Source organism: Canis lupus, chromosome 13 (genome assembly GCF_003254725.2).
Source record: "Canis lupus dingo isolate Sandy chromosome 13, ASM325472v2, whole genome shotgun sequence".
Classification (NCBI taxonomy): Eukaryota; Metazoa; Chordata; class Mammalia; order Carnivora; family Canidae; genus Canis; species Canis lupus.
In genome coordinates, this window is record NC_064255.1 from 19019897 (window position 1) to 19038779 (window position 18883).

General features: G+C 42.0%; 1 protein-coding gene across 1 annotated transcript; it reads right to left on the bottom strand.

Moving 5' to 3' along the window:
• Positions 1-1385: 1385 nt before the first annotated feature.
• DSCC1 (DNA replication and sister chromatid cohesion 1) lies at positions 1386-17960 on the bottom strand. Its single transcript, XM_025450364.3, has 9 exons — positions 17622-17960; positions 15374-15542; positions 12330-12464; positions 9696-9786; positions 8448-8586; positions 7722-7774; positions 7359-7513; positions 4672-4820; positions 1386-1984 (listed from the first exon to the last, which is right to left on the bottom strand). The coding sequence occupies exons 1-9, from the start codon at positions 17798-17800 to the stop codon at positions 1876-1878; spliced, it is 1179 nt and encodes a 392-aa protein (XP_025306149.1). The 5' UTR covers positions 17801-17960; the 3' UTR covers positions 1386-1875.
• Positions 17961-18883: the final 923 nt, after the last annotated feature.

Sequence of the window (18883 nt, forward strand, 5' to 3'; positions counted from 1 at the left end):
GGCCGCGTCCGATCCGCCGCCCCCCGCTTCAAACTCGCTTCCCCGATTCGGGTCCTTTTATCCGCCTGCGACGGGCTTGTCACGAAGATGCTACGCTCAGCGTACCGCCCCAGGGCCCCGTCGGCCGACATCTTGCCGGTCACCTCTGACCTGTGGCGTCAGCGGAAGTGGGGCGGCTGCGGGGGCGGGAGCCGGAAGCTCTGCGTCAGTGGGTGGGGCTTGCGCGGGAATCTGGGAGATTTCGCCTTTGGCTTTCCGTACATCCGCAGCACGAGGTAAGCTGAAGTTGAGGGAATATATGGGGGTTTGCGAAGAGCGCGGCGGAGAGTCGGTGGGCGTCTGGGTAATCAGGCCTTCGTGGAACCAGGAGACGCCGGGTCCCGCTTGTGGGCTGAGCCAACGGACGCCCCGAGCGCTTTGGACCCGGTGACTTGAGCTGTGCAACGTGTAAATTAGACCCCGGGTAGTCAAACTCCGACCCCGGAGTCCTCCCTTGGGTTCCGGCACCTCCGGACTTTTTAAGTGGTTGCACATGGTTAGAACACAATTATTGAAAAGAGACCCTCTGGGGCCACTGGCATTGGCAGTTCATGTACAAGAGAGTAAAAAGGTGTGAATTTCAATAATAGTTAAATGTTAGGTCACGTGGATTACCCATTAACTTTTCTTTTTTTTCCATCTTGGACCAGATTTATCTTTGGCCTAACCCCTCGAAGGGTGCTGGTGACAAGGGTACTAGCCAAGTTAAAATTAATTTGGACTCAAGTCTAAATGAATACAAATCCGGGAATAAAGTCATAAAGGAACTTTATCAAGCATGCCAAAACCCACTAGAAATTGCTTGTAGTTTTCCGCTATCGCCCGTGTCAGTGTCTTCCACTAAGGGGATAACAAACCGCCCTCTTGGTATTCTTGACAGAAGATGGAGGATCAAATCCATTTCGTCCCAAAATTCACGTTGACATCAGCCAGGCGACACAGCAGCTATTACCAAGCCCATTTCCTCCATGCAAAGGACTCATTTAGGTAACAGAATCTAGTGACTCCCTATTTTAGTGGAATGTTGAAAGTAGAGGGGAAGTCACTTGTGAAATGACATCCAAGTGAATAAATCATTTCTAGGAAACGATTACTATTTAGTTCTCTGAAAGCCTTTATTTTTATTTTTTAAAGATTTTATTTATTTATTCACGAGAGACACAGAGAGGCAGAGGGAGAAGCAGGCTCCCTGAACGCAGCCTGATGCAGGACTCCATCCCAGGACCCTGGGATCACACCCTGAGCCAAAGGCAGATGCTCAACCACTGAGCCACCCACATGCCCCCTCTGAAAAGTCTTTAAATTTGTTAATGGTTAGAATGTCAAATCCTAATAAGAAGATGCAATTATTTTTTATTTTTTTAAGATTTTATTTATTTAATTCATGAGAGACAGAGGCAGAGACACAGGCAGAGGGAGAAGCAGGCTCCATGCAGGGAGCCCAATGCGGACTCGATCCCGGATCTCCAGGATCACGCCCTGGGCCAAAGGCAGGCGCTAAACCGCTGAGCCACCCAGGGATCCCCAAAAGATGCAATTTTAAATATAAAAAAGGGAACACTCTTTCTATAAATAAAACCATACAGACTTAAGATATACTAAATACAGGAAACAACACTGTATGCATAATGTAAAAATAACTTGAAAGACATAGAAATATCCTGTTACATTTAAGGGAAAGAACAGTAGTTTCAAAATGCTTAAGATCTGGAGAAAAAGGCTTCAAAGCAATAGGTTTTTTAAAATCTGGAATACAAATATATTCAAGAATCTTTTTCTTAGAATCATCAGCGTTTATGAAGCAACTTTAGTCCCAAAGAACAGACTGTTATTCTTTTAAGAAATGGGCCTTCTTGAGTTGTAAACTTTAACACCATTTTGTATTGAAGATCGAGAATATTTGGTGAGTAATGCACCTATTGTTTGCTTCTCTCCACACAAATCTCTGTGGGAACGATAAAAAAAAAATGAATAGCATTAATATGTTAGGGAACATAATATTCACAGTGCTAGTTATTTATATCTCTCTTGCCTAAGTATGTGTGTTTGTGGGAGAGATAGGGTAGGGAGTAGTCACTAAGCCTAAATTGAACTAGGTACTTTACATATATTACTTAGTTTAACCACAGAAACAGTAAAAGTAATGTATTATTTAACCCTACCTTAGATATGAGGAAGCTAAGCTCAGGTAGTAAAGGATGGAACCAAACTTTGCTGCTAATTCTGCATGACTTCTTAGTCCATTTGTTTTCCCCCATTACATCACACAGCCTCCAAATTAGAAATATAAGCCATGGGATATAGGAAGGTCTAGGCACAGAGACCCTGGATCCTAGGCTACCTGTGTGTGCTTATCTGTGTTACCTACCCCCCCTGAACTTTAGCTTTGTCTTCTGTACCCCAAAGAGGAGTAGGACTTCACCATACAAGGTGAAGGTAGAATGAAAGGACATGGGCTGGAGAGGGAGCAAAGGCAAGGTCATACAGGGCCTTAATGAACATGGAAAGGAACTGTGATTTAATTCTAAGTATAAAGGGAAGTCACTAGGAGGGTTTTAATTAATGGAAAAGCAGAATGTGATCTAAGTTTTAAACAATGGAGGCAATGAGTTGATTATGGAAGCTAAGTGGTGAGTACATGACAGGTTCACTATATTGTCACTTTTGAATGTTCAAAAATTTTCAAAATAAAAAGTTTAAAAAGTGGGACAGGGAAGAGGAAAAAACTTAAGTAGAGAGACCAATTCAGAGCCAGGAACTAGATGAGCCATTAGGATTTGCTCCTACTTTGAACCAGGGAGAGAGAGAAAAAGACAAATATGATTCCCGGACTTTTTTGCTTGAGTAGCTGAATTAATGGTCATGTTACTGAGAAGTAGAAGATGGAGTTAGGACAAGGAGGAACCACAGTTCTGTTCCGAGCATGATATCCAGTGGAAATGTTCATTAGGCAGCTAGATAAGAGAAATTAGAACTTAAGGAAAAGATCAAGGATGAAGATAAAATTAGGAAGTCATTAAATTTAATTCCAGGCCTAGATGAGGGCACTAAGGAAAAAAATATAAATGAAAAAGCAGATGGTCAAGAATAGTCCTAGAGCACACCAACACTTGAAGACTGGGGAAAAACAGGGAGACATGAGCAAAAGAGACAGAAAAGGAGCTGCCTTGGGAGAGAAGGGACACAACTGGTGTGTTTCAAGTAGAAAGTGATCTACAGTGTCCCAACAGTGCGAAGAGGCCAAGTTAACAAGGACAGACAAGTGACTACTGAATGTAGAAAGATGGATGCCAACAGGTTAAGGATAGAATGGGAGACAGAAACATAAATGAGTACACAAACTTTTCACAGGAGTTTCCTGGAAAGGAAAGCTCATCTTATTGTACTTTAAGAAGAGCAATACTACAGAATACCTGATGGAAATAATCCCTGCAGATAGGGAGACATCAATCACGCAGGGGAAAGGGGATAACTAGAGGATATATGTCTTTAATAAGGCAGAGGGATGATCCAGTGCAGAAAGAGGATTGGCCTTAGCAGCAGGGACAGTTCATGCACTATACATGAAGGACTGCAAAGGGAGTGTGTATGTGGACACAATACAAGGACATAATGCTGGCAGGTATGGCAGTAGGAAAGAAGTTATCCTGGGCACATGGGTGGCTCAGCAGTTGAACGTCTGCCTTCGGTTCAGGGCATGATCCCGGAGTCCCGAGATCAAGTCCCATATCAGGTTTCCTGCAGGGAGCCTGCTTCTCCCTCTGCCTATGTCTCTGCCCGCCCCCCTCTGTGTTGCTCATGAATAAATAAATAAAATCTTAAAAAAAAGTTGTCCTTGTCTTTTCTCATCTGTTTGCATTTCCTCAATAAACAAGGCCACAAGCTGAGGGTGAAGAGGAAGATGGAAATTGTGATGATATGAAAAGCAGAATTATGAAAGCCAAACTCCAAGGGCAGAAAATTTTCATACAGAAATGGGGCTTTGCCACGGACACTGCTAACTACCATTTAATCTCTTAAGACTGGCAAGTGCCATTATGTCTTTTTCTCCAGGAAATTTCACTTGCCCGCATGTAGGCATAGAGTAAGCAGAAAACTTGGGTTTAATCTTTGTAGATTTTTGCCAGAGAGTTCTAACAAGAGGGAGAAAGGGTTGTGGGAGCAAACCATGCACAGTAGACGCTAGAGACCCCAACCAGGAAATCCAAACTGGGTAGAAAGAAGACTTGAAAGGTGAGACACAGTGAAGAGATGGTAGCATTAGTGCAGCTGAGGTCCTGTAAAGAGTGACTAAAGAACTAATTTGTTCTTCTGCAATCTGGCATCTATCAAAATGTTAAAGCAATGTGGCAGAAAAGATAGGAAGTACCGATTAGAGAGAGTGCTTGCTTTGGAGTCAGAGTGGGGTATGTAGTCTGTCCCTATCTGTTGTAGGAAGGAGGGCAGAAAAGTGGTTTTAGATGCAGGATGAGGAAGAAACACAACACATTCCCCACCTCCAGAAGCAGAAGTTATGAAGGATGAGAGAAGACAGCCACCACTTGAAAAAGTTTCAAAGGAAGCCATGTCCTCAGAGAATACTCAAAAAATACTCAAAAGAACCCTCAAAGCCCATTTTAGTACATTACTTACTGAATATATGGAGCTATGTCTTCTTCTGTCCACTTTTCCCTTAGAGAGAATAGACTGTTAAAACGTTCTTGATTATCCTCAGGTAAATCATCTACTTTTAGCAAAAATATGATTTCTGGTCTCGAGTGTCGATCCACCAAGGCTAAACCCTATTTTAAAAACGAAATGAAAAAGGTCAGTTAAAATAACGGTCTAGTGTTTAAATAGGACTCATTCTTTTACCGTTAGGTTTAGCGGGGCCTAAGCCGTTTAAAATGTCAGCTACGTTTAAAATGTCAGCTACGGGTAACTTGACACAAACTACCCACAGACCCTCAATGGCCCTTTTCATAAAAAGAATTCCATTAAACAGTGAATTCTCCTCTTCCCTTCTACAATTTGCCTTCCACTGCTCCATTTATTCAGGATAGCTTGGGTTCAAGGTCACCCATGACCTGTCATTGCCAAATCCAGTGGGCCCTTTCCTTGGATCTGCTGCACTGTTTTCTTTGTTAATGTTGCTTCATCTCTCTTTGAACCTCCATCTCTGACCATCACTGTCTCATTGTTTTCCTAATGCAACATTACAGTTTCCTGGGTTTCTACCCTGATCCTTCAACTTGTCTGTCACTGTCCTTTGTGGTTCAACTCGCCTCAACTGAACCTGTGACTGCAAACACCACTTACTTGTTAATGACAGTAACATATGCATCTTCAACTCAAATCACTCTTCCGAGGATGAGCACACGAACTCCAGATCCAAAGCTACCAATGAGTTCCTTGTGTTTGTTACCCAAAACTGCTCTAGTCCCATGATCCTACGAAACCATGAGACCTGGGCATTATCCTAGGTTCCATTATTCAAACCCCATACCTATGAGATCAATCAATCCTACAGATCTTAAGGCCTCAACATTTTCCCATCCATTCTCTATCAACTATTTCTTTGGCCAGTACTTTACAGTTAGGAGTACTGTAAGTGTAGAGAGTCTGGAGATTTCTCCTTTTTCATAATCTAACCAACCTTCCATCCAACCATCCTCAATGTCAGTGTTCTTTCCAAAAGGCAAAGTTCATCAGGTAGCTCTTCTGATGTCACTAAAAGGCCCAAAGAGCTTTCTAAATAAGAGTGAAATTCCTTAGCACAGACCATAGTGTCCCTCACTGATTCGCCAGCACCTTATATTCTAGTCATGGATCCCTACCAAAAATGCCCCATTTGTATCCCTCCATGCCCTGGAACATGCTCTCCTGGATCTCCATCTCTGCCCTTCCATCTAGAGAATTAATAGTTCATCCTTTCAAACCTGGCAGCTAAAACAGCTATTCCTTCAGAAAATCATCCCCAATAGACCAGTCACATGGTTAAGTCCCCTTTCTTTGCTCCCATAACAACCTGTATATGCCCTTTCCATGACACATCACCCTACATTATAAAAAGAGATTTATACATGTAATGTGCACCGCCCCCCTTGCCAGAGCCCAGGCTGAGGACGCTGATGGCACGTTGTGTGATGTTTTCTCCTCAGCATCTAGGATGGCGCCTAGACATAAAAGGAACTCTGTAAATATTGAGCAAATCCTTTCACAATTTAACAAATACTTACTGAGCATACACTATATGACAGGCATATGGCATATGTATTGGCAAGCAACAGTGAACAAAATTCTATCAAAATGGAGACTGGGGAACACACATATTAAACATTTTCCCAGAGCTAAGCGATAAATGCCATGAAGGAAAAATACATGGTGCTATGCCAAAATAAAACAGGAGGCATTTTTTGAGAGTAAGGAAAAGCCTCCTTGAGGAAGTGACTGAAGGATGAATAGAAGGCAGCAAAGTGAATTTACTAAGAAGGTCATTCTAGAAGAAAAAGCCTTGTGTGAATGTCCTAAGGTAGGAGAAAGCTTGATCTTGAAAATCTGAAAGAAAGCTGGTATGCAGTGAGGAGAGAAGGAGGAGAGATGGAGCTACGGGGGAGACGATGAAGCGTTTTAAGGCCAAGATACAAATTCTGGATTTTTTATCTTATACACTATGGGTAACCATTAAATAATAAAGCACGACATTCATCTAATCTGACTGGCATTTATTTTTAAGCTTTTATTTATTTATTTATTTGAGAGTGAAAGAGCATAGGAGAGAGAGGGAGAGGGGGGGGGAGAGAGAGAGAGAGAGAGAGAGAGAGAGAGAGATCACAAGTGGGGGAGGGGCAGAGGGAGAAGCAGACTCCATGCTAAGCAGGGAGCCAGACATGGGACTCGATCCCAGGACCCTGGGATCATGACCTGAGCCAAAGCCACCCTGGCCCCCCGACTAGCATTTTTAAAAGGTCACTCTCTTTAGCAGCACTGCACAGAATGGATTAGAGGATTAGAGGTGGGCAAAACTAAAAATACAGAGGGCTTGCTCTTTACAGCCAGACGAACACGGACAGTTTGGGCTACAACAGTGCTGGTGGGAACAGAGAAGATGAAATACACCAGGCAAGAAGCAAGGATTAACTGTACATGTGCCTGAGAGATCTGAGGTGACAGAAATGTTCTAAAATTAGTGATGGACTGAATGTATAGTGTACTCCTGATGGAAATGATGGCGAGGAAAATAAAAGTGGCTCCAAATTCAGTTGCAATAGATTGCATGTCACCCGGTAACTAACAAGACTTCATTGAGTTATGGTATCATGTGTCATTGCTAACCTTACCTTAAGCTGATCAAGACTAGTTATCATTCCTTCAGGCACACTCTGTTGCCACACTTCTTGAAACTCAGCAAGATTAAATTTCACTGCATTCTGAAGTAGCATCTGTGCTGTTGCTCTGCATATTTTATCAGCACTCAATTCAAAATAAACTTCACCTAAGGAAAAGGTAGCCGACAATTTCACATTTTCTTCTGATAATTCAATATACTACTACTGTTCCCTTTTCCCCAGTGTAATTTCTCAAAAAATTACACACAACTCACCTCCCACAAACACATGTAGTTCTTGTTTTTAACAGGCACACACTTCAGAAGGGCATACCAATTCTAACACACACAAGTTAAAATACTTTCCAAATCTTACCTTCCTCTATATATTTCTTTCCATAACATTTAAGACAGTGTTCAATCATTTCCCTGAAAATTTTAAAACACTCATTTGAATAGTTATCACATTTTTTATGCATTATATCTTATAAAAACTTAAGATATAAGTTTGAGATTTGAAATACTAAGTGACTTTGGTTGCTAAGTAAAATTTTACATAGGAACTAACAAAAACATACTGGAAGCTACTACATGCTAGGCCCATGCTAAACATTTTTTCATGAATTATGTGAGCATACATTTATTATAAGTTAGCTTAAGCATAATTCTTTATATTTTTTATGGTTGGTAAAAAACAGAGATGATGTACATTTATTCAGCCCAGTGACCAAAACTCCTAAGTCCTTCCTGGTCATGTATTTTTAAAATTTTCATAAGATATCAAAATTACAAATGGTCTATGCCCTAGGTTTAGTTCCACCCTAGAATATATTTTTTCCTTTTTTTTTTTTAAAGATTTTAAAGATTGAGAGAAACAGAGAGAGAGAGAGTGCATGTGCACATGTCAGCATAAGCAGGAGGGGTAGAGAAAGAAGCAGGTTCCTTGCTGAGCAGGGAGCCTGATAGGGGCTCCATCCCAGGACACTGGAATCATGATCTGAGCAGAAGGCAGACACTTAACCAACTGAGCCACCGAAGTACCCCAATAACTTTCTTTCCTTTAAGGAAATTGGGAGGGAGAGTGATAAAAAAAAAAACTTACTCTGGCTCCAATGGTCCAAGTTCCTGAAGGCATGGATTCAAAGGAACTTTATCAAAGGACCAAGATTCAGAATCCACAAGCTGAGTTACATGATTCAGAAGTTTCATCTCATAATCAAAATCAAGAATCCTCCAGTAACCTACAAATTCCAAAAGTAATAGTTAACAAAGGACATTTTAAGCAAGTTAGTGTGCTTTTGCCCAGGACAAAAAATTGATACTCAAAATCTTAGCTTTCTTTATAAGCAATGCTCCTTTTTATGCTTTCCTCCTAATCATTATAAATTTTGTCTTTAGAGAAACTAAGTGGTTTTTAAAAAGTGCTTTACATATGATTTGCACTGATTTTTTTTTTTTTTTTTTTTTTTTTTAGTGCTTTAATAATTATCTCAGAATAATCTTGCCAATCCAACTAGAAATGTGGAAACCTGTAGCTGGTACAGTGATTTCATTAGAACACTGTACCAATAAGATAAAGGCTGTAGGTTTGATATCCCACATGGTGATCTCCACCCTGGGGCATTGCCATGGTTCTAACTCTCATCGCAGTTGTCTTTTAGGGGTGTTCTCATGCTCATAAAGAAACCTAGATCACTCAAGAATCAACAGATGCACAACATGAACCAATGGCAAGATAAAGGCTGGGTATCAAGATACCTTTCCTATTCTGGTGAAAGATCGCAGAAATCCCATCTTATCATTGAAGGCCCTACCACCAGCCCTGGAGAAACAAATCAAGTACAAATCCACCATTTTCAAGGGAGAATGTTACTATTGCTATTCTGAAAAAGTAAAAGCAACATTAGAAAAGGAAATGTATGATGTGCATCTGAGAAAGAACACTAGAAATAATCTATGTACCCCTTGACACATACCAAAATTTTATCCTTGTCCATGCAAGAAGTGAAAAATGCAAAGGTTGCATTAAAATCCATTGGTTTCTAACCTCAACATTCATGGTATCCATATACCATAGCAATTAACAAACAGCAGGCATCCATAATTAAAAACTATTTCTTATGCTTAGGATCAAATGTGCCTCAAGAAAAAGCCATGTTAAGTAGTGGTTGGAGTCACTGGTCACACTTCTTCATGTAAAGATCACATGTAGTCTTTAAATACAATACAAATATTATCATCTTTAAGCCCAAAAGAGATTAAATAAATAGTATGCAATGGATGAAGATGTCCATAAATTTCTCTGATACTCAATTCCATCTTTATTAATAATTATAGTACATAATGCTACCTTCAATCTCACAGGCATTTAGAACTTGTAATTGGGTCATTATTTCTTCCTCGCTTGCCTGAATTTGATCCAGCAAATCTTCGGTTGTATACTGAAACAAGAAAAAAAAGCCACAAAAAACATTTTAAGGCCTTTGAAGATTTTGTTTTAAATAGACTTAATTTTTTAATTTTAATTTTTTTAAGATTAAGTGTGTTTTTACTTATTCATTTGAGAGAGAGTGAGAGCACAAGCAGGGGAAACAGAGAGAGGAGAAGCAGACTCCCTGCCGAGCAGGGAGCCTGATACAAGGGCTCAATCACAGGACTCTGGGATCATGACCTGAGTTGAAGGCAGACGCTTATTGATCGAGCCACCTGGGTGCTGCTGAAGAACATTTTTTAGACTCCTTGAATTTCGGGGAATAAATACATAGAACAGACTGAGTCAATATTTATACTATAGCTCAATTTCTCTATTTAAGACTTTATTTAATCTTAAAAATCTTAATCACAGAGAGAGGGGCAAAGACACAGGCAGAGGGAGAGGCAGGCTCCCTGTGGGGAGCCTGATGTGGGACTTGATCCCAGGACCCTGAGCTGAAAGCAGATGCTCAACCACTGAGCCATCCAGGCGTCCCTATAGCTCAATTTCTTCTGAAAATATATAATGATTTTTATACGAAGTCTTAGAAGAAAATAATGGGTAAATTTTTGTGATGTAGAATTTAGCAATAGTTTCACAGATAGGACACCAAAAACACAAGAAACAAAAGAAAACCGATAAATTGGACTTTATCAAAATGAAAAACTTTTGTACTTCATCAAAATATTATCACACAAAAGGAAAAATATTGTATGATTCCACTTGTATGGGATATTTAGAATAGTCAAATTTACAGAGATGAAAAGTAGAATAGTGATTGCCAGTGGAGGTGAGGCAGGGGAGACTGGGGGGTTGGTGTTTAATGGGTATCTAGTTTCGACTTGGTAAGATGAATGGTTTCTATGGATGCATGGTAGTCATGGTTGCAGAACAATGTAAATATACTTAATGCCACAGAACTATTCAAATAAAAATGGTTAAGATGGTAAACTTTATAGGATGTACAATTATAATTTAAAAAATCAAGAGTGAAAACACAACCCACAAAATGAAAGAAAATTGAAGCATATTACATATCTGATAAGGAACTTGTATTTAGACTATATCAAGAATGCTTCTACAACTCAGTAATAAAGAGCCAAATAACCAAATTAAAAATTGGGCAAAGGAATTTCCGAATCAACATTTTTAATGAAATATAGTCAGAGAAGCACATAAAAAGATGCTTTAACATTATCAGTCATTAGGGAAATGCATATCGAAACCACAATGATACCACTTCAAATCCACTGATATTGATACAAAAAAGACAGATAATAACATGTGCTGTCAGAGATGGGGAGAAACTGGAGCCCACATATAATAGGAATGTGAAATGGTACAGCTACTTTGGAAAACAGTTCCTCAAAAAGTTATAAAGATGCCCATCAATCCCATTCTTATGTACATACCCAAGAGAAATAAAACCATAGGTCCACTAGAAACCTGTACATGAAAGTTCACAAGCTTGTTCTTCATCATAATCAAAACAGGAAACTGCCCAAATTTCTATCAACTAACGAATGAATAAATATGATATATCCATAAGATGGAGTATTTTTAGCAATAAAGAGAAATAAACTACTGATATATGCTACAACATGAATGAACCTTGAAATCATCATGTCAAGTCAAAAAAGCCAGTCAGAAAAGGTCACATATTATATGACTCTATCCATATAAAATGCCAGAAGAGGCAAATCAGGAGACTGAAGGTAGATTAGTGGTTGCCTGGGGCTGGTGAGAGAAGGAACCACGGAAAGGTAAGATCAGAAGGTTAACAGTTAAGATTAGAAGGTATAGGGTTTCCTTGGGGTGATGAAAATGTTCTAAATGTCACTGTGGTGACTGACCACACAGCTCTGTGAATATACTAAAACCAGTGAATTAAAGCCGCTTTAAAATGAGTGAACTGACTGGTATATAAAATTGTATCTCAATAAAGTGGTTACCAAAAAAAGAAAAAAAAAAAAATCAATCAGTGGGAAAAAAGAAAACATAAATAGAGCCTTTAGAACACCCGTATAGTTCTATAATTTTGAATTACATTAAAAACCTTAGAATTTTTTTTATTTGACTTGTAAGTATTTTTCCGTATTCCCAGGAATCAGTTAATTCTCACAGAGAATAAGAATATTTTCCATTTCCATAATGTCTTTTCTTAAGAGCCATAAATTTTTAATTAAATAAAAATTAATTTAACTTCTAAAAATCGTATTAAATAATTAGGAACATGTGAAGCTTTCAGCTCCATAAATGACATGATATCTAGGATTTGCTTCAAAGTACTACAGAAAAAGAAAAAAGAAGCAGGGGGACAGAAGTAACAAGATTGACAAAATACTGATAAAAGTTCAACTGAGGGGTAAATATATGGGGGTCTCTCTGCTTTGGGGTATGTTTGAAATTTTCATAATATAAACACTCAAAGTAAAAATGTCACTATTAAGTGCCTCTAATTATAGTTCTGTTTTTTAAATTTCAAACAAAATAAATGAAAATAAGTCTTACTTTTGAATGATTTGAATCCTTTTCTTTTTGACTGTCAGGTCCTTCATAGGTGTTTTCCATCAAAAGTTTCTTTAGCTTCTTTAATTTGGGTCGGCATCTTCTTAATTCCCAATAATTATTAGAAAAATCAAAGATCTGGAAAATATAAATATACAACCTTTTAGGGGCCATTCTAAAAGAAAATGTCATACAAAATTTCAACCAACTCATCTGCTCTCAATAAGAAGAGAGAGCCAAGTATTCTGCTTTCCATTGAGAAGGCATCCTCCAGCATCTCAAGCAAATGGATGGGTATTTTCAGGGAACATCTTTTCCAACCCCAATAAGACGACACTGACAACACAGTAAGGAATCAGTCATCGAGCTCAATATCTCAAGTGTACTCTGGAAACTAAGGTATGACCAGGAAAAGAATGATCAAGATGGTGTCAGTTCTGCAAACCTGATGGAAACAATAGGAAATGAATATTTCTAGGCTGAAAACATAAAATAGAGACATAATCACAGTCTTCAAGTAATGAAGGGATATTTTTTTTTAATTTATTTATTTATTTATGATAGTCACAGAGAGAGAGAGAGAGAGAGAGAGAGAGGCAGAGACACAGGCAGAGGGAGAAGCAGGCTCCATGCACAGGGAGCCCGACGTGGGATTCGATCCCGGGTCTCCAGGATCCCGCCCTGAGCCAAAGGCAGGCGCCAAACCGCTGCGCCACCCAGGGATCCCTGAAGGGATATTAAGGGAAAGAGGGAGTATCCTTCTTCTTTGTTGCTTATTGTATCAAAATCTAAGAAAGTTAAGGAAGAAAGACATCTTTTCAATGCAAGAACTTCCTAGAGTTGCAGCTAATTCTTTATTGGACTTGTGAAATAGTGAGGCTCATCACTCAGAGCAATCCAGCTGACAGTGGCTACTTGATGGGTGAATAAGATATCCCTCTCTACTTCTGGGACTTGCCAGTGTCTAGCATTTGGTAGGAAGGGGCTCAATAAGTGGTTTACATAAATAAGAGGGGGGGGGAGCTGAACTGGATTATACGTGGAGTACCTTCCAACTCTAAAATGCAACGTCAGGAGATGCTTCCACTTTCAAGCTAGGACAAGGCTTGATTTACAAGACGAGGCCCAGACCTGATGGTGAAGCTGCTGAATCTGAGGATTCCAAAAGAGGAACTTAAGGACCAAACCAAAAAGCCTGAGTTCATCCACAGTCATGAACTTGACAGCCTGTAGGCTTCATCCAAAGCACAGATGTTGGTGCGTGCTTTGTATGGTGTGGAAAGGATAATAGAGTTGAAATTAGTTGCCGATGTGGAAATATTAGATTTTGTCCCAAGATCTAAATGTCAAGGCTTTCTTGAAAACAAGATTTCCGAAGATTTGGCAGCTCTGGGCCTGCTTTCCCACAAGGCCAAGCTGTGGCTGCCCACCTACATGGGGCTTGTGCTCTTCAATTTGCCATGGACTCCACCATTCTGTATTACTGCTGAGACTGGTATCCACTACCAATTTATCAAAAAATAGCCTGTTCTGCCCATGTGCATTGCTTACCTAGACCTTCCAGGCACCTGAAGTGCAACCACAGATTAAAACTTTAGTTGGTAGATCTTTGAGGTGTCTGGGTGGTTCAGTTCGGTTAAGCATCTCCTGTTGACTCAGGTCATGATCCCAGGGTCCAGGTATCAAGCCTCATATCAGGCTCCCTGCTCAGCAGGCATTCTGTTTCTCCCTCTCCCTCTGCCCCTCTCCCTGCTTATGCTTTTTCTCTAATAAATAAAATCTTAAAAAACAAACTTGAGGTGTTAGATCTTCATTGCACTCTACCCAGTCTCAGTGCACAGAATTCTCAGAGGCACTCCCATATGGTTATATTCCTGCAGAACACCTACAAAACAGGTGTTGGATGGGAAAATAACATTTTATAAAAGACTGAACTGCCCATATTTCTAGTTAATTACAATTGAAACACAGTACCCTAAAAAACCAAAATAGAAAATTTACTGAAGTTCTTCTGTTCTAGCAACATCATAGATCACTGAAATTTCTCAGTATTTTCCCTTATCTGTATCCCAATTCTAAGGCAATAGTTAGCCTAAAGTCACTCTGAAGAGAATTAAGGGCTGTGTTTTGATCATGATGTGTGTAATAATCTAGCCAGGAGGGAAACTCCTATTTGGTATCTACTATCAGTAGTCTCCATAATAATTAAGAATTTGTTATACATGGTTAGAGACAGTAATGAGCTAAACCAACCTCAAAGGTGAGAAACACATCTGCCTCAAAAACTCAAATTTCTTCATTTCTCCACCTCATAAACAGGACTTAAAGCATTAGTTGCGGTTTGAGAGTCTCTTTTCAAAACATAGCTACAGCAAGACTTACTAAAAATAGGTAACAGGGACGCTGGGTGGCTCACTGGTTGAGCATCTGCCTTTGGCTCAGGTCATGATCCCAGGGTCCCAGGATCGAGTCCCACATCAGGTTCCCTGCATGGAGCCTGCTTCTCCCTCTGCCTAGGTCTCTGCCCCTGTTTTTCTTTCTCTCTCTCTGTGTGTCTCATGAATAAATAAATGGATTTTTTTTTTTAAAGGTAACACTTTTAAAATATGTCACCTAATAACAAGCTTACCCTGTTGCAGAAAATGGTCATCTTGTCTAGGACTTAAAAATCCAATAGGGAAAATAAGACAACTTCACAAGACTCCAAATAAACGATGCTGAGAAATTTTAAATTTCATTAGAGAACTTTTCAATGATTAAAAAAATCTGTAGGTGTGAAATGCATAGAGATTTATTTATCATGTTAGAGGGGATGGAAGAGAGGCAAAGGGGCAGAATCTCAAGCAAACTCCCTGCTGAGCATGGAGCCCAAATTGGGGCTTGATCCCACCCCCCCTGAAATCATGACCTGAGCCAAATCCAAGAGACAGATGCTTAACTAACTGAGCCACGCAGGTGCTCTGACCAACACCTAAAGATTTTAATTAAAGGCAATATTAGCACCTGTGTTGTGATTCTCATATAAATTAGAAGGCAGGGAACAGTACCTCGGTGTGAATAATGTTACAATGTGTTTCTTCCATCTTCAGCTGGTCAGGAGTCTTACAACCAGGAATAAAAAGCAACATATTGGAAGTGTCTGCTATTCTCAAGTCATAGGTTTTGTCTTTACTGCACAGCACAGCCTGCTCATCTTTATCACCCCGAATCACAAGACTGCAGGAAATGGGAAGAGAAAATACATGGTTTATCGAGACACCAATGGACATCTTCATTACAAACAGTTCCAAAATCCTCTAAGCTTATAGAATTTAAAATTATATCCTGAAGGCTGTCTGGCCCCTGTTTTCACCACCCTTACACACATGTCGGGCTCACGGAGCAAGGGTGAGCCCAGGTGAAAACACAGGGGTACCAGGTGACCTTACTAAGGAAAAATAATTCAACACGGGCAAGAAAGATACAAAGAGGCCTAGAGGCCAAATATCACCACATTGTATCTTCATGCAAACTGCTGGGAAGAGCAAAAGAGAAGCATCAGGTAGCTTCCATCAGGATATCAATTTCCTAAACCATGTTAAAGCAGTACTTCTCAACCGTATGCATAGGCACCTCAGAGAATCCTGTTAAAAAACTGAATCCCAAACCTGCAAGTCTGGGATGGGACCCAGGATTCTGCATTTCTAACAAACTCCCAGATGATCCTTGGTCTTGGTTGCCACCTAAGAGTGGTTCTTGTTTTCTTCTGAATACCCCCTAACCATCAAAGAAGGATATCCTAGCCCACCGACCAGCTCTGTCACAAAGAAATTGGGACTTTATAAAGAGAACTGCAATGCTGAATGAAAAAATATGAAAAGCACACGTTTTTACAAATTGCAGTAAATAAGGTCTGACAAAGGCTCACAGGTAGAAGAGAGCAGGAAGAGGGAAAGAAGTGACCAAGAAGACTTAAGACAAAGATGATGAGGTTGATAAGGGCATAGGTTCTAGCAGTTTTGTTCATAAAATGTTTAACCTTCCTGTTTACTATTCACTTCTCTTAAATAAAAATAAAACCTGAAATAGAACGATGTGTAAATGCTTTTTAAAATTAAGTTTAAGTGAAGAGTGTTTTCATTTCGGAGCACCCATTCTTCAACATTTATTTCCACATTGCACTATCCCTGCTTCAATATTTTGTTTAAAGCAACTACCTGTCCCCTGGCAAAAATGTTTTTAAAGCACATTTCTAGGTCTTTCTGGATTGCCAGGTGGATGAATAGTAACTGGATGCAAAAAAGTCCGCAGACCTGAAGTCTTTTTCTTACCATGATACCCCCCCTCTCCCATCCAGCACAGCTGGAATGAAAACCAATGGGTGAGGCTTCCCTGGGCTCCCTTAAAAATCCTTTGTGGCTAGTAGGCTGCTCAGTTAACTCTAACACTGTCAGACGAGCAAATACGTAAACTTAAAGCCTAAATAGTTCAATTTAAAGGAATCTACAAGAGAACAAACCACCTAATAAAATACAGGTGTTGGAGGAAGGGTGGTGCAGAAGAGAAGCAAACCAGAGCCCCTAACTGCTAATTTCCAGGAGCTGGCTGTACGCAAAGTTGAGAGAAATGATTCTCTAGACTTCTCTATTTTTTAATTCAAGGTTTTGCAGCAAATCTGTGGCTGACCCAGAATCAGAAACAGCTTCAGATTTCCACTAAATAACCCCCAGTGGGTCTGGGTTTTGTTTTTTGTTTTTTTGAAGGCCTCCCACCGGGACCAACTCTGTAAAACGGCTTTCAACTTATTCCCTACGGTCCAACCTGTTGTCTCAGTGGAATAAATCCAAGTAGAAGGCAAGGAGAACCCTACAAATGTTAGATAGTAGCCCTGGATTTTAAGCTAGAACGGCGAAGTGTTGAGTGCAGTTCCTGGCATCACTGTTAGGGTCTCCTCCAAAACTTCACAGATGTTCTATTTCCCGACTTGTTTCTGCAGACACACACACACACACCCATCGGCTGGCCCATCCTAGTACACACACACACAATCAGCAGGCCCATCCTGGTGTACACACACACACACACACACACACACCCATCGGCTGGCCCATCCTGGTACACACACACACCCCTCGATCAGCGGGCCCATCCTGGTACACACACCCCGCGATCGGCGCCCCATCCCGGTACCGCGTCAGCGCAGCTCCGGGGACCGCCCAGCAGCGGCGCGGCCTCCGGGCGGCGGGGAGCCCTCGGCTCAAATCCAGGCAGGTCCGCGGCCCAGGCCCCCGTCCTGGTCTCCCCGCGGGCAGTCACCTGTGCCCGGCCTCCAGCTGCTGGCACAGCGCGGGCTCCAGCTCCAGCAGGCAGGAGTCTCCGACGGCGGCGCCGGCCCCGGGGCCGAAGCCCAGGCAGTGCACAACCGGCAGCAGCTCGGCCGCCTTCAGCTTGGCGATCTGGAGCGTAGCGTCCACCTCCTCGCGGGTCCGCTTCATCGCCGCGCGGGCTCGGGGAAGGGGGCGCCGCACCCGGGGCGGGGGGGGGGGGGTGCGGGCAGCGCAGAGGCCGCTGAGACGGGACCGAGCTCCGCCAGCCGCCGGGGTCCTGCCGAACCACAGGAGAAGGGGAAGCGCCTTCCAAAAGCGCGCCCAGGCGGCGGGAGGCGTGTTTCCGGGGCGGAGCGAGCCGCGGGCGCGGCCCCGGGGAGGGGGGGGGTCCCCAGGGCTCCGCATGCGCCCGCCCCCGCGCACCGCCCCGCGCGCACCGCCCGCCCCCTCCGCACACCGCCCCGCGCACCGCCCCTCCCCCAGCGCACCGCCCCGCGCGCACCGCTCCGCGAGAGGGAAACCTCGCTGTCCCGGGGCGCTCTCGGCTGGACGTCGCAGCTGCCACCCCGCGGGGCGCCTCGCGGGACCCTCGCCACTCCCTCCGCGGCCCCACCGCCCGTTTCCCGCCAGCGCCCCGGTTTCCGCGCTAGCAAAATAGCCTTTTTTCTTTTTCCTGCCAGGGGCGGGCCTTAGGATAAGCGCTCTGCATGCATAATTTTATACATCCTTCACCACTGCCCTCTAAGGAGGTCACAGCACATCCCCTGTTGCAAACGAGGCCGGCTCCTGGCCCGCGGCGGCACAGCAGGAGGTAGTCAAGTCTGAATCCAGCCCACTGGGTAATGGATGTCAAAACATGCAACCGGGTTTTAGGCAAATACTTTGTTTTGTTTTTTAAATAAATTTATTTTTTATTGGTGTTCAATTTACCAACATACAGAATAACACCCAGTGCTCATCCCGTCAAGTGCCCCCCTCAGTACCCGCCACCCAGTCACCCCCACCCCCCGCCCCTCCCCTTCCACCACCCCTAGTTCGTTTCCCAGAGTTAGGAGTCTCTCATGTTCTGTCTCCCTTTCTGATATTTCCCACACATTTCTTCTCCCTTCCCTTATATTCCCTTTTACTATTTTTTATATTCCCCAAATGATTGAGACCATATAATGTTTGTCCTTCTCCGATTGACTTACTTCACTCAGCATAATACCCTCCAGTTCCATCCATGTCGAAGCAAATGGTGGGTATTTGTCA

What these genes read in the sequence shown, in the direction of transcription:
- DSCC1 (XM_025450364.3), bottom strand. Translation starts at nt 17,800, where the DNA reads ATGAAGCGGACCCGCGAGGAGGTGGACGCTACGCTCCAGATCGCCAAG. An exon ending in AAAGAAATATATAGAGGAAG is followed by an intron (nt 7,514 to 7,721) that starts GTAAGATTTGGA and finishes CCTTTTCCTTAG; the next exon opens with GTGAAGTTTATTTTGAATTG. An exon ending in GACATAGCTCCATATATTCA is followed by an intron (nt 1,985 to 4,671) that starts GTAAGTAATGTA and finishes TCGTTCCCACAG; the next exon opens with AGATTTGTGTGGAGAGAAGC.